At 53.1% G+C, this 13830-nt stretch overlaps 1 protein-coding gene across 5 annotated transcripts; it reads right to left on the reverse strand.

Annotated features, from left to right (window-relative positions):
• Positions 1-1538: 1538 nt before the first annotated feature.
• Positions 1539-11082, reverse strand: POMGNT1 (protein O-linked mannose N-acetylglucosaminyltransferase 1 (beta 1,2-)). 5 transcript variants are annotated; one of them, XM_050801674.1, is made up of 23 exons: positions 10968-11082; positions 10337-10506; positions 9604-9718; positions 9365-9483; positions 8646-8711; positions 8442-8555; positions 7462-7579; positions 7171-7269; positions 6891-7018; positions 6473-6543; positions 6163-6238; positions 5905-5988; positions 5774-5815; positions 5500-5558; positions 5120-5192; positions 4910-5038; positions 4700-4825; positions 3325-3389; positions 3078-3122; positions 2710-2845; positions 2340-2423; positions 2098-2213; positions 1539-1836 (listed from the first exon to the last, which is right to left on the reverse strand). In XM_050801674.1, the coding sequence occupies exons 2-23, from the start codon at positions 10454-10456 to the stop codon at positions 1575-1577; spliced, it is 2247 nt and encodes a 748-aa protein (XP_050657631.1). In that variant the 5' UTR covers positions 10457-10506; positions 10968-11082; the 3' UTR covers positions 1539-1574. The 5 variants fall into 5 exon arrangements, with proteins under 5 accessions (XP_050657631.1, XP_050657600.1, XP_050657612.1 ...); XM_050801643.1 differs by having other exon boundaries at positions 1539-2213; positions 2314-2423; XM_050801655.1 differs by having other exon boundaries at positions 1539-2213; positions 2314-2423; positions 10919-11076.
• Positions 11083-13830: the final 2748 nt, after the last annotated feature.

Raw genomic sequence — 13830 nt, forward strand, 5'->3', positions numbered from 1 at the left:
CTATGCTCCAGGTAGGAAACTGAGGCTAGGAAAGGCCAAGCGACTTGCCCCAGTCCCACAGGCTTCCATGAGGAGCTCAGCCTAGATTTGGGTCCAGAACTCCAGCACCTGGTGTAGTCCTGGCTGATATGATACTAGTTCCACTTGAAGGGGCAGCTGGCCAGAATGTCTCTGATACAGACCTGATCACTGTTGAGCCAGGAGTGAGAGGCCTGAGGGAGGCTCTGGTGAGAGGGTACAGTGTCTGCTACCAAGCAAAGCCCAGCCTGACAAACCAGTCCCCCTCCTTGCTTCCCTTTGAACCCTGTAACTCTCTTCCTGAGCTTTTCCAGGACAGCCCAGAACCACCACCCTCTTGCTGAGCCCAGAAAGGAAGACGGACCTGACCAGAACCAAAGAGTGCCTTAGAGCTGGTCTGTGAGGGGCAGACCAGGAGCCTGCCAGGGTGCGGGACAGGGCGAGGAGCTAGCGTGCCTCACCCCTTCACCACCATACTGTGCCTCTCACACACTTCCCCTCCACCAGGTGCGTGTGTGGAGGCTGCACGGGATTTGTTTGCCCAGGGCGGGCCTCCACCTCATCATGGGCTAATTGCTGCTCAACCTGGCTGCTGTGCCACCTCAAGCACTATCTCCAGCTCCAGCAAACAACGAAGGCGTCAGGGTGGCGAGATATGTCCAAGCCACACACCACCCATGCTGTCGCCGAGCTGGACTCCAGGCACCTGTGAAAGAGGCAGGGCAGAGAGCAGGCAGGAGGGCTGGAGTTCCAGCTGGAGTACTGTACTTGTACAGAGGCAGGCAGGCCCTTTCTGAAGAGGTGGTCTACACTCACCCTCCTGACATTAGGCCCTTCACAGACCCCTTAAATGTCCTTTTCCCTGCTGTGGGCTTTCTCATTCACTGCCTCTGGACAATCCCATCCATTTTCTGGTGCCTCTATGACTAACTTCGATCTTCCTAACCTCTTTGGGTTACTGGCTATGTGAGAATGTCATGAAGACCATGACCCATTTCTTCACAAAAATGCCCGGATAGAGAATTCTGAATGGCAAAGTGCTCTAAGGGTCATAGACACCCTTGCTCCTACATCTCCATCTTCACCCTAGCCCGTCTCTTGAATGATGCCTGCCCAGTCCTGTCCCATCCACTTCCTTCCCACCCCCACTATGCACACCTGCTCTCCCATTTCCTCTTCCAACTCCCAAGTATCCCTTTTTGTTCTCTCCTGCTCCATCTCTGGGGCAGGTGCCCGGCCCAGGCAAGATAAGCAGGAACCAGGCTGGTGGTTAAACGGTGGGGAAGAGGTGGGGTGGCTGCTCCAAGCCTCAAGTAGGACGGGGCTAAAGTCAGGCTGTCCTAGGGTAGAGTTGGGGAAAAACCTTGGAGTTTGGCATCCCCTGGTGGCCAAATGGCCCCAAATGGAAGATAAACTCTGTGGAGGACAGTAAGGAAAACTCACCATCCAACACAAGTATTCTCTCCACCACTTCCCTCCAGCACCCCCCGACCCACAAAATCACAATCACAAGACACATCCCCAGAGGGCTTCTCCTTTTTTAATCAATGATCAACTTATCCAGCTTTGGAAAGCTGGACAAAGAGGATGCTGAGAGGAGGCCTGGTCCAGTGTCTAAGGGTGTCTGAGTGAGTCTGTGTCAGCATGTGGGCCCCAGTTGGGCCTGTCCATGGGTTGGGCACAGCAGTTTCCTGAGTAAGAGCCAGCCCCACCCTCAGGGCAGCATTCCAGCCCAAAAAGAAATCCAGGCCCTCCAGGTTCGGCCTGTTTTCAAGGCCCACAGGACAGTCAATAAATAGGTTAGATTCTGAGCCAGGCCTGGAAAGTGAGGGTATTCAAAGGGCAGGATGAGCTGCTAGGGATCGCAATGATTCCCAGGTACTCTCCTGCCCTTCTCCAACAAGGAAGTAAATAAATAGACCTTTAACTCAGGAACAGGGTGTTGGAGCAGGGGAACCCTCCCCTCGGAGTTAGTAATTAAGTCTCATGTTAAAAACAAGGTAGCCCCAGCCCCTACCAGCATCTACAAAATCCTACAGGATGGAGGGAAGGGCTAGCCCGCCTGGGGGTACACAGTACCCAGCCCCGCAGGGTCCTGGAGGAGGTCTCATGTCTGTTCTGCGGCTCCTGGGGCTCCCTCCTCTTTTGGGGGTGGCTCCAGGAAAATTGGGGTGACTGAGGGTGGCTTCTTCACTCTGGGAAAATAATACAAGGATGTATAGGGAAGAAGCCATTAGCTATGTCCCTGGATCTCACTAGGCCTCCCGTTTCCCAGGGCAGAAAAGGGTCACTCACGAGTAGGGGGAAGCCGGGACCCCCACCACCAGGAAGTGGTTCTTCTTCCGAAACAATCTCCATAGGCCCCGGTGGTTGCCACGCACATCCAGGTCCCAGATATGGAGGCACTGGTGAGGGTGGGATGGGGACAGAGACACGGGTCAGAGAGCTGTGGGGAGGGGTCACTGAAGACGCTTTGGCTCAGCCCCCGCCCCTCCTCAGAAACCACCTCAATTTGCAAGAGATAGCATCTTTTGGAATATGAATTTGGACAAGGAGGTTGGAAGAGGGGTTCTAGGAGTATAAAGAGGAGGTTCTGAGGTTGAAGATTCCAGAGCAAAGGCTCCCTGGATCTTGGGGCAGTACATGTGTGAGGGGCAGGGGTTCTCCAGGGTGGGCATGGTATTGGAGCACCTTGGCAAGCTGGGTCCAGGTGGTGAAGTCATCATCTTTCTCCATTCGAATAAAGGCCACGTAGGTGTGGCCCTCTGTGTCTGGCAGGAAAGAGTCTTCACAAGGGTTCTTGCTGTGGTCCAGAACCTCAGCCTCACTGCAGTGGAGGGAGGGAGAATATGGCCAAGATAGGGCCCACTTCATGGGTGTGTCCCACAGGACCCTGTACTTGGTTGAATGCTCTGCTGTTGCCACCCTGAAGTTCTTAATAATGTTTGAGATAAGGTCCCTGATTTTCATTTTGTACAGAACCCTGTAAATTATGGGGCCAAGATCCCCAGTATTTGACTCTTTGCTCCCTGCTATACCCCAATTGTCTTAGGCCATACCTGAGCAGCCTGTGAACTTCCACTTCATAAGCTTCTTTTTTCAGACTGAAGAGGAGGGAGAAATGGGTCAGGGGAGTGGGCAGGCCCTCAGGTCCCATGGGTAGCACTGAGCAGGGCAAGGGGTCACATGGGAATCTGTAGCAGCAGGGCTGGAGTAAACACACAGGCCCGGGATTGGAAGGGACTTTCAGGGATTGGCCTCCAAATCTCCTAGATATCCACCCCTTGCCCTGCTGCCAGCCCCAACCTGTCCACATTCCTGAGCTGGACACCTGGAACCGTGTTGAACTTGTGCTTCTTGAAGTAGGCCTCCTGGAGTGGGTATGAGAGTAAAAATCAGCACCTCACATTGTCTGGCCCACACCCACTTGCTGACCAGCCACACATCTGTTAGACACACAAATGAAGTCCTAGACCTGTAAAGAGCCCTCTAATTTCCCCTGTCTTCTCCATCCTCTTTGCAGCATCCGCAGCAAGCTCTTACTAGCTTTAATTTGGCCTCCACCATTGCTGGAGAGCTCATGCTGTCACGGCAGCTGACATTACTGTACTACAGACCCATGAACTAGTAGTCCCTGTCTCTTGTAGTTCTCCCTGGGCCTGCTGTTCTAGAGCCACAGATGTCAGAAACAGGCCCTGCAGGAGGTGCTGGGCAAAGGGACGGGCTGCGCTGGGAAGGAGAAAACTACTTTGACTCTGGTACTGACAGTGACCTGAGGGAAGTGCCTGCCCCTCTCCGGGAGAGGAATGGGGCTCTTGTATTAGCCTCTGAGGGGCCTCTGGCTTCTAGGAGGTTCCAAGTTGGACGCTATCTATTCCTTTGGGCTGGGCTGGCTCAAGGCCTCCCTTGCTGTAACTGGGGAATGGTCCTCTGAACGCAGCCAGGTGGGGTGGGGGTACCTAGGGACTTCCCTGTTCTCCTCAGGCTAAAGCATGGGCTCCAGCATTTGCCAGAACAGGAAAGAGCAGAGATTGCAGGGGTGGACCAGTACTTAGAGGCAGAAATACTCTCCCCAGACACCCATAGTCTAGTGCTAAGAATAGTAAAAATAAAAATAATACCAGCTGACCCTTATACATGTTTATAATTCAAAGCATTTTACATATATTGACTCATTTAAACCTCAAAATATCGTAACCCAGTGAGGTAGTAGTATTTTATCCTTTTTTTTTTTTTTTGAGACAGAGTCTCACTCTGTTGCCCAGGCTGGAGTGCAGTGGTATGATCTCACCTCACTGCAAGCTCCGCCTCCCGGGTTCACACCATTCTCCTGCCTCAGCCTCCCAAGTAGCTGGGACTACAGGTGCCCATCACCACGCCCGGCTAATTTTTTGTATTTTTAGTAGAGACGGGGTTTCACCGTTAGCCAGGATGGTCTCGATCTCCTGATCTCGTGATCCGCCTGCCTCGGCCTCCCAAAGTGCTGGGATTACAGGCGTGAGCCACCGCGCCCAGCCCTTTATCCTCATTTTTCAGATAAAGAAACTGAGGTAAAAATAGGATAGCTCTTTCCCCAAGGTTACATGGCTAGCAAGTAGCAGAGCTAAGATTGCTTCAGAGTTCATGTTCTTGTTCTTGACTGTCATGCCACACTGTGCCCTGCTCCCTGCCTCCCACTCACATGAAAGTAGCCGTTCATGTTGAGGCCGACGATGCCAAAGTGGTAGGATCGGGAAACGTCAGGGATGATGCACTCTCGACCCCGGCGTTGTTCAGGCATCCGCATCCACATGTCCCAATCCCAGAGCTGGCAGACATGGACCACGATGAAGGTTAAGATGTTTCCACTTGGTAGGGGACTCCAGCCCCCTCATCCTACCCTGACAGTTACCTTTTCCGGTGTGGGCCACTTGGGCTCAAGCTCCTCCTTGTACAAGGACCTCCTGAGCACCCAGCCCAGACCAGGCATGGTCTCCACACGGTACAGCAGTGCTGGGTCCTCAGCCGTGTGTTCATACCCCTGGGGACAGGGGGCCATAGTGGGAGGTATTAGCTGAGGCCTCATAAACTCACCTGCTAAACCCTGGCCATTCCAGCCTACCTGGTCATTCCAAGCAGAGATGCAGTACAGGCTGTCATCCTCCTCCAGCAGGTGGATGGATTGGCTCAGGAAACTGAGAGAGGCGGGGTCAAAGAGTTCAGGGAGGGGCAAGGATAAACCTAGTCACACAGAGATGCTGGAAGAGCTGGAGCTGGGTCTCAGGAGCACCTCCTTCCTGGAGTACCTCCTTCCCCCAAATCCCCACTGTCTCCATTCATCCACTCTACCTTCAACAGCAGCGCCATCACCTGCCATCCTACCTTTGCCCAGGCTTTGCCCCCACTCGTGAGCTCATGTCCTCCAGAAAGCTCTCTAGGACACCTCACTGACTTTCCCTGCAGACCGAGGGACCTCACCTGAAACCTAGAGACTCCCCTCACCTGAAAAAATCCACAGCAATGTCCAGGTCCTCTTCCAGAACCACAGCAAACTTGGCCTCCTGGAAGGGGAATGGGACATCATGGTCCCAAGGGGGTCTCTCCATCCTGTGATCTCCTTTGCCCCCAACCATATTCTTGCAGGCAGCATTACCCCCATTTTCCAGATGTGAAGGATGAGGCCCAGTGAGGCGAAGAGTTTGCCATATTAACAGGCCCAGACCTTACGCCCATGTTTCCCCCTCCCAGGCCCAAGTGTTGTATCCTTAGTACTCACTGGAAACAGGTTGAAAGTGGCAGTGAGGCTGGCCTTGTAGTGCTGGGAGTGGGGTGGGAATAGGGCACATGAGTTTTAGGGTAGAAGGCAGAGCCAGGTATCTGCCCCATCCCCCCTTGCCTACACAGTACCTGAGACACGCGGGCATTCTTGATGCTGATGGGAGTATGCTGGATGCCCCTCAGACCAAACAGTGCCACCACATCCATGGGTTCCTGGGGGCACGGCCACTGCTCACCATGTGAGGTCACTTTCCCCCTGCCCACCTCTGCAATCTAAGGCCTTCACATTTCACAGCCCTTGCCTGGGCGGTCCCCCTTGCCCGTCTCTGGCAATCACTGCTGCTTCATGTTGTGCTCCACCCAAGGCACCCCCTAAGCCCTGCTCACCTCATAGTAGCCATCGATGAAAACTGTTATCATCTGAGGAGACACCCCCTGGGCTGAAAGCAGAGAGCGCAGCATCCTGGGGAGCCCAGGTATAGGTTAGGGTCTCTTCGTCACCCCCCAACTCAGGCTTCCCTGTGTTTACAGCTGGGCCCAGATTCCCCATGCTTACCCACAGAGGTGAATGGGTCTAGAATCTATTGCCTTTGTGCCCACCTCAAGAGTTCCTCCTGGAGGTAGATGACCTGAGTACCCTCCCACTTGCTAAGCACCCTCCTGTTCAGTGCTGGGGATAGCCCATTCCCAGGCTCACCTGTACAGGTAATTGGGTCGGTTCCCTGCAATGACAGCCACAGGCACATTGAGGACCTTGTTGTCTGGGAGCTGTGGGAGAAACAGCGTTTAGCTCTTGCCTTATTCCCCCTTCAAACTGGGATCCCCACCTAGGGAAGAGTTCTCAGGTGAGGGTAGGTGCAGACTGGAGTAGACAGGGAAGGGATAGAGGATCTTCCCTGTTCTGGGCTCTCCACACACTCAGCCCAACTCCAACGCTGAGCTTTGCTCACATGGCCTGCCCCTTCACCCTAGCCCTGTCTTTCAGAGTGCAGTGTAAATCCTGCCCCTGGTTCTTTCCCAGGCTCGGGCAGGGAAAGCCCAACCTAGATCATTCCTGGGGCCCCCTTGCTGAGCTGGGAAGGAGCCCAAACCCCACTGTCTAAGGCTCCACTCACCGGGTCAGGGCTGAACTCAATGGGTGTGGGGTCCTTGCAGCTGCATACACTTCCATAGCCCTCAACTTTGCTGCAGAAGCGCCGGCGGCGACGGTTCAGCTCTGTGTCTGCCCAGTGGCACTCTGCCTCTGAGGGAAGGATGCGGTTGTCATGGAGGCATGGGGCCAGCAGGGTTTGAAGAGCCCCAGGCAAACAATCAAAGGAATAAAGCTCCACAGAGAGGATCTAAATGCCCTCCCCCAGCCCAGGCCCTGCCCCATCCATGCTCTACTAACTCCACCTTCTGCTGAGCTCAACGGCACATCTGTCTTCAGCAGGACTGGGTCCCCCCAGGAGGAGAGGGCAGGTGACTTAGAATGTTTCTCCCCGAGGACAGGACCTGGCAGGAGGCAGGAATGAGGGCCATGGGGGCCCAGACACCACTTTGGGGGCTTTTTCCCATCTCCCTGCCTACTTTGATCCAACCCACTGCCACTGGCTCCTATTTGTTCCCCACCCCACCCCATCTCCTGGGGTTCTGCTCCTCCCAGGCCCTTGATACTACAGAGTGGATGGCCTGTGGTGCCGGCACCTCCTTTTCGTCCCACGAAGGCCCATGTGTCCCTCCAGCCCAGGGCAGGGCCAGCCTGGCTGCCCAGGCTCCTCAGCAGAGCCTTGGCTGTGTCCTTGAGGTGGAAGGAGCCCTCGTCCTGGAGGACCAGAGAAGGTAGTTAGCCTGACTGGCATGGTTCCAGGAGACCTGGCCTCACAAAGCACCAACCATGTAGCAACCTTTTACTTAAATCAGCTCGTTACATTATCGCAATAACCTTCTATGGTTTCTCTCTTTCACAGATAAAAAATAATAACTGAAGGCTTAGAGAGATTCTGAGTCATCTAAGGTCATCCAGCTAATAAGTCCTTTCCACAAACCCACACAATCTGCACCTCTCTCTCCTGCCACTCTCTGCCTTCTTTTCCCACCACTCTCCTACTCTCCTCCCTTATCCTGCTCCACCTCCACTGGCATCCGTTTTGTTCCTCCAATATGCCGTGTACCTTCCCACTCTAGGGCTTTGCACTTGCCATTCTTTCCACCGGGAATGCTCTTCCTCCCGATACTCACCTGGCTCACTCCTCAATTCCCCAGCTTTCTGCTCACATATCATCTCCTTGCAGGGGCCTTCCCTTTCTAAAATGTCCCCTCTCCCACATCATTCTGTATCCCCTGCTTTATTTTCTTCTTTATATAAGTTATCATTTACTAGCATTATCCACATTTACTTGGCTGTTTTTTGTTGACCTCCCACTGTTGGAATGTAAGCTCGACGAGGGTGGGGACTCTGTCTTGTTTCCCATTGTATCTTCAGCACCCACAGCAGTACCTAGCATACAGTTGTTGCTCAATAACTATTTGCTGAATTAATAAAAATGTTAAGGCTAAGATTGGAACCTGAGTGACTTTCCTTCAGAGAATCTTCCCACTACGTTATATGAGGGGCAGAGAAGCCGGGGCTAGGAGCAGGGTTGGAGCTAGGGAGTAGGGGTCAGGGCCAGGACAGAATAACTGACCTTGACAGTGCAGATGAGCACTCGGCCGGGTGCTACCATGTTGAGGAACAGCACCATGGCCTCATCCTCATGAGGTGAGTACGTGTCAAACACACGTTTTGCCATCACGTGGCCCTGGCAGGGGATACACTTCTGGTGAGTTGGTGTCATCAGCAAGAAGAGCCCAGCTCCAGTCCTCTGGGTCACCCACCCCTAGAACCTCACCGTGGCCTGGTTGAGGACAATGACATGGATGCCCCGGCCTTGCTCCCGGGCCTCATCCTCAAGCACCTACACAGTGGCAAAGACAAAGTCCAACTTTTCACTCTGGCATTCAAGGTATCTCTGTCTTGGGGGTACTTAAAACACCAGTTGCTTGAAACATCACCTCCTGCCTATGCTTCTGTTCACACAGTTCTTTTCCAACTCAGCTTGAAGGCCACCTCTTCCAGAAAGCCTCTATAGCACTCCCATCCGAAGAAATCACGTCTTTCTACAACCCTCCCCTCCATGACTCTCATGGCTCTTAGAGCCTTTGCTGTCTATGCTTCATCCTGGAGATATCACAATCCTCCACCACACTGAACCCCTCAAGGTAGGGCCAGGTCTGATTACTTTCAGGTCCCCAGTGCCCAGCACAAGGCTGAGGCCAAAGAAGGGACCAGGGGATGGTTATAAAATAAATCAATGAATTGACTTTCTACTATTATGAATGATTACTTTTGAGATCCCACTACATACAAGAAATTTCACAAACTGTTCATTGAATCCTGACAAGTAGAAATCATTAGTCCCAGTCTATAGATAAGGAATTGAGGACTCCAAAGTCACACAGCTAGAAACTGGCAGAGTTGCAGTTCCCACTTAGGCAGTACACCCTGCCACTAGAGGACCATGCCCTGAGCAGAATGGAGTGACTGTACACCAGACCCTGGCCCACTGACCGTGGTGCCATCCACTGCCACATATACTTTGCTGCGACTTGAATACACCTCTACGTCCAGGACCCGCCGGGGACCGCTGCCTCTGCGCCGTGGGGGCTCCAGGCGGCCTAGGACCTCATCTGTGGGGTACAACAGGTCATGGAGATAGTCTCTCCAGCAGAGTCTCACCCCTTAGGGTCTGCCTGCCACTCCAGCTGTGAGACCCACGGCCCCCTATCCCATCCTTAGCCTGGCCCTACCATAGTCTTGCTCTGGCTCTGGGTCTTCATTGGCTTCGCTGATGGCTCGCCGAGTGTCCAGGATCAACTTGATATTGACAATGACAGTCACCAGCAGGAAAACCACGGCCCCTGTCTGAGGGGAGGGGTAGGGATGATTAAGAGGAGCCCCTCCTTCGGATCCTAGAGGGTCTTTCTGAAAGGAGGGCCCTGGCTGTAGTGAAGACATCCCGAGAACCTGGGTCCTGTCTCTTCCTCTGTCTGCCTAGCTCTACTCCCCTGACCAGGGCCTAGTTTCACAGCCACCTTCCCCAGGGAACCTCCCCTGACACTTCCCCCTCCATTAGGGCCCTCCCTACCCAGTGCTCCTGTATTCTTCTATCTGAGACCTTGATTTCCTTGGTCCCCTCCATTGTTGGTTTCTAGAGATGGAGCCAGGCCCAGGGACCCAAGCTGGGGATCAGACCTGGGTCCTGGCCCTAACTGCCTCACAGGGGTGTGCCTCTGGGCAAAGCCATCCTGATCAGACTTCAGGCTTACGTCAGAAGCTTAGAAGTTGTGCTTGGGTTCCGATTCCAGAACTTTGGGTTCAAACCATTACGTATACGGACATGACACATAGAGGTCTCCCCTCTAGGAACCTGCTGCCCCTTTCCAACTGGGGCTGGCCAATGTGGGTCCCAGTGCCTGATTTAGGTTGGGAGGAGGCTGGGAGGAAGCCCTTGGTTGGCGACGGTTTGGGACATCTCTATACCTGACAGAATCTCCGCAGGGCCCGCTGGTTTGTCAGTTTATACTTCCAGGTAAGGTACCAGCTCCGCTTCTTCCGAGCCCCAAAGGGCTTGATGAGGGGGCTGGGCTTCCAGTCGTCCATGCCGGATTGGCGGGTCACCAATGTCCTGGCCAGCCCATGGCTTCAGGAATCTGACGGGACCAGAGGGCCACATGGGGTAAGATGCTCCTCCCAAAGTCTGATGCCTTCTGGGGAGATGAGGGAGGACCTCCCAGCAACTCTTCCCTGCAAGCACCCATACTGTGTGACATGGGGAAAGTGGCTCAACTTCTCTGGGCTGGCAGGAAACCCTTCAGTGGGGTTGGATCACCTGGAAATTCCCTGAGACTGGAGTAACTCTCTGAATCAAGGCTATCCAGGGGTGTAGGCCAAATAATCGGCTCAAAGTTCATTAGCCCCTACAAGGACCAAGCTCCAGGCCTTCCCAAGCATGTGGTGGGCAAAGAGCGACCTCTCCTGCACCAGTCTTCAACCCTCGTCCCATCCTATCTACCCCAGCTTCTCTCCTCCCAGGGCCCGGAGCCGCCCGAGGGCTCAGGAGACCTGCATCGGCAGCGCTACCCGTTCCGGACCCCCACGCGGAGGCACTCACGGCTTAGGGGCCCCGGGCCCCGCTCGGGCCCCGCTCGGGCCCTCACTGTTCGGCCCGGCTAGCCGCGGCCTCCGCCTCCTCCATGCCGCTTGCGGCCCCGCCCCGGCCTGGCCCGCCCCCCCGCTTCCGCCGCCGCCGCGGGGTGAGAGGGCGACGGGCGGTGCTTAGGGCGGCGGCGGCAGCGTCGTCGGGTGTCAGCAGCCAGCGACTAAGGCGAATGCTCAGACAGTGCTAGGCAGCTTCGCAACCCGGCTGGCTGGTGTTGCTGCCTGCACGAGAGCAGCCCGCTCCCCAGCACCGCCGATGGCAAACCCGACTCCAGTCAGAGCCCTAGCACCTTGGACCAGATCACAGGGCACGCCAGGGTCAGAGGGGCTGCAACCCTTGGACACAGCACACACACCAGCCTCCCCCCATACCCCTCCTGGACAAGGCCGTTACCTGGTCCTGGGGCATGCACAGCCATTGGAGGCCAAGGGAGATTAAAATCCAGGTTCTGCCACTGTTCTAAGCACCTTACTGATGATGTTTAATTCCACAACAACCCCATGAGGTAGGCGCTATTACCATTCTTTCTTTCTTTCTTTCTTTCTTTTTTTAATTGAGACGGAGCCTCGCTCTGTCGCCCAGGCTGGAGTGCAGTGGCACCATTTCGGCTCACTGCAACCTCCGCCTGCTGGGTTCAAGCGATTCTCCTGCCTCAGCCTCCTGAGTAGCTGGGACTATGGGCGTGCGCCACCACACCAGCTAGTTTTTATATTTTTGGTAGAGACGGGGTTTCACCATGTTGGCCAGGCTGGTCTCGAACTTCTGACTTCAAGTGATCCGACCGCCTTGGCCTCCCAAATTGCTGGGATTACAGGCAGTGAACCACCACCCCGGCTATGGGCGTTATTATTATCCCTGTCACAGATAAAGAAATAAGACCCAATGTCACAAAGCTAGGAGAGGTGGAATTGAAATCCAGCCTGGCTCCAGATTCTGCTCTTAACCACCGCACTCTGCTGGCAACAATACAGAAGAGTTGCCAGGTTTAAATAATATCATACATACAAAGCACTTAGCTTAACACAATGGTTCTCAAACTTTAGCTTGCATCAGAATCACCTGGATAACTTCTTAAAACAGAGGTGCTGGGCTCCATCCCTAGAGTTTTAGATTCAGTGGTCTGGGGCAGGGTGGGATTTTGCATTCCTAAGAAGTTTCTAGGTGATGGTGATGCTTGTTTGAAGTGGATAGCCATAGAACAGTTTTAGGCAGGGGAGCAATATAATCCAATTTATGTTTTAAGAGAACCTTTACTTTTTTTGTGGATAATGGGTTGAAAGGAGACAGAGGAAGCCAGAAGACCAGTTAGATTTTTTTGAGCTTTCCATATTCCATCTGCTTCCTGAATGGTGGGGTAATATCCCCCAAAATGAAATGTTAACAGTACTTGTCTTAGGAGTTAAAGAAATAGATGATCTTTCCTAGTAAGTATGTATAAGAATAGAAGAAAAACCAACACATTTTATTAGCATTTAAAAAAGATATCCCAGCTGGTCACCGTGACTCACGCCTGTAATCCCAGCAGTTTGGAGGCCGAGGTGGGCTGGTCAGTTGAGGTCAGGAGTTTGAGACCAGCCTGCCCAAACCCGTCTCTACTAAAAATACAAAAGTTAGCTGGGTGTGATGATGGGCGCCTATAATCCTAGCTATTCAGAAGGCTGAGGCAGGAGAATCACTTGAACCCGGGAGGCAGAAGTTGCAGTCGAGATCGCACCACTGCACTCCAGCCTGGGTGACAGAGCAAGACTCTGTCTCAAAAAAATAATAATAATAATTAAATAATTAAAAGATATCCCTTAGGGTTCCTTCCTGACCCTCCTTTCTCCTCAAACTGACTCTTCATGGAAGATCTCATTCTCTCATGACCTCTGTTACCAGTCTAGATGCCCAAACTGACATTGGCAGTTCTAACCTCTTTCCTGAGCTACAGGCTGCCTGATGTCCAGCAGGACATCTCACAGGCCCCTCTAATGCAACAGCACAACTTCTGGAATCATTTCCTTTCACTCCTATATCTCTTGTGGGTTCCCCTCCTCAGTGAACTGCACCAGGCCAAACAGCTGGGAGTCACCCTTGACTCCTTGTCTGTCTCCAGTGACCAGTCCAAGTATGTTTTGCTCACCATTGTATTCTCTACACCATGCACAAAGACTGACACATAGTAAGCTCTCCACAACATTTGTTGAAATCATGCATTTGTATTTTTAAACAAATTTTTATTGAACGCCACTATAAATGAATGTAACCAGTCCTGTCAGTCTTACCTCCTAAAGAGCCTTCCATTCTAGTCTAATTATTCTTCAGCCTCACAATCAGCCCCTGGTGTAGGCCATTTCAGTTTCTTGCTTTCCAACCAGTCTCCTTGACTCTAGATTTTTACTCCTCCTATCCTTTTCTCCTTGCAAAATCCACAGTGATTTTTTTAAAGGCAAATGTTGCCAGGTTCGGTGGCTCATGACCGTAATCCCAGCACTTTGGGAGGCCAAGGCAGGTGGATCACCTGAGGTGAGGAGTTCGAAACCTGCCTGCCCAACATGGTGAAACCCCGTCTCTACTAAAATTACAAGAATTAGCTGGGTGTTGTGGCAGGCTCCTGTAATTCCGTAATTCCAGCTACTCAGGAGGCTGAGGCAGGAGAATGGCTTGAACCTGGGAGGCAGAGGTTGCAGTGAGCCAAGATGGTACCACTGCACTCCAGCCTGGGCGACAGAGCCGGACTCTGTCTCAAAAGAAAAAAAAAAAAAAGACAAAGGTTTTTTCTATCTCTAACTTAAAACCTTTCCATGGATCAAAAAGTACCAAGGAAAATGATGTT

Source organism: Macaca thibetana, chromosome 1 (genome assembly GCF_024542745.1).
Source record: "Macaca thibetana thibetana isolate TM-01 chromosome 1, ASM2454274v1, whole genome shotgun sequence".
Lineage (NCBI taxonomy): Eukaryota > Metazoa > Chordata > Mammalia > Primates > Cercopithecidae > Macaca > Macaca thibetana.

Bases quoted from the DNA above. Each gene is read 5' to 3' on its own strand.
- POMGNT1 (XM_050801674.1), bottom strand. From the start codon at position 10,456: ATGGACGACTGGAAGCCCAGCCCCCTCATCAAGCCCTTTGGGGCTCGG. The intron at 7,580-8,441 runs GTCAGTTATTCT...CTGGTCCTCCAG, and splicing joins TGCTCATCTGCACTGTCAAG to GACGAGGGCTCCTTCCACCT. The intron at 2,214-2,339 runs GTGGGGGTCCCG...TTATTTTCCCAG, and splicing joins AGAAGAACCACTTCCTGGTG to AGTGAAGAAGCCACCCTCAG.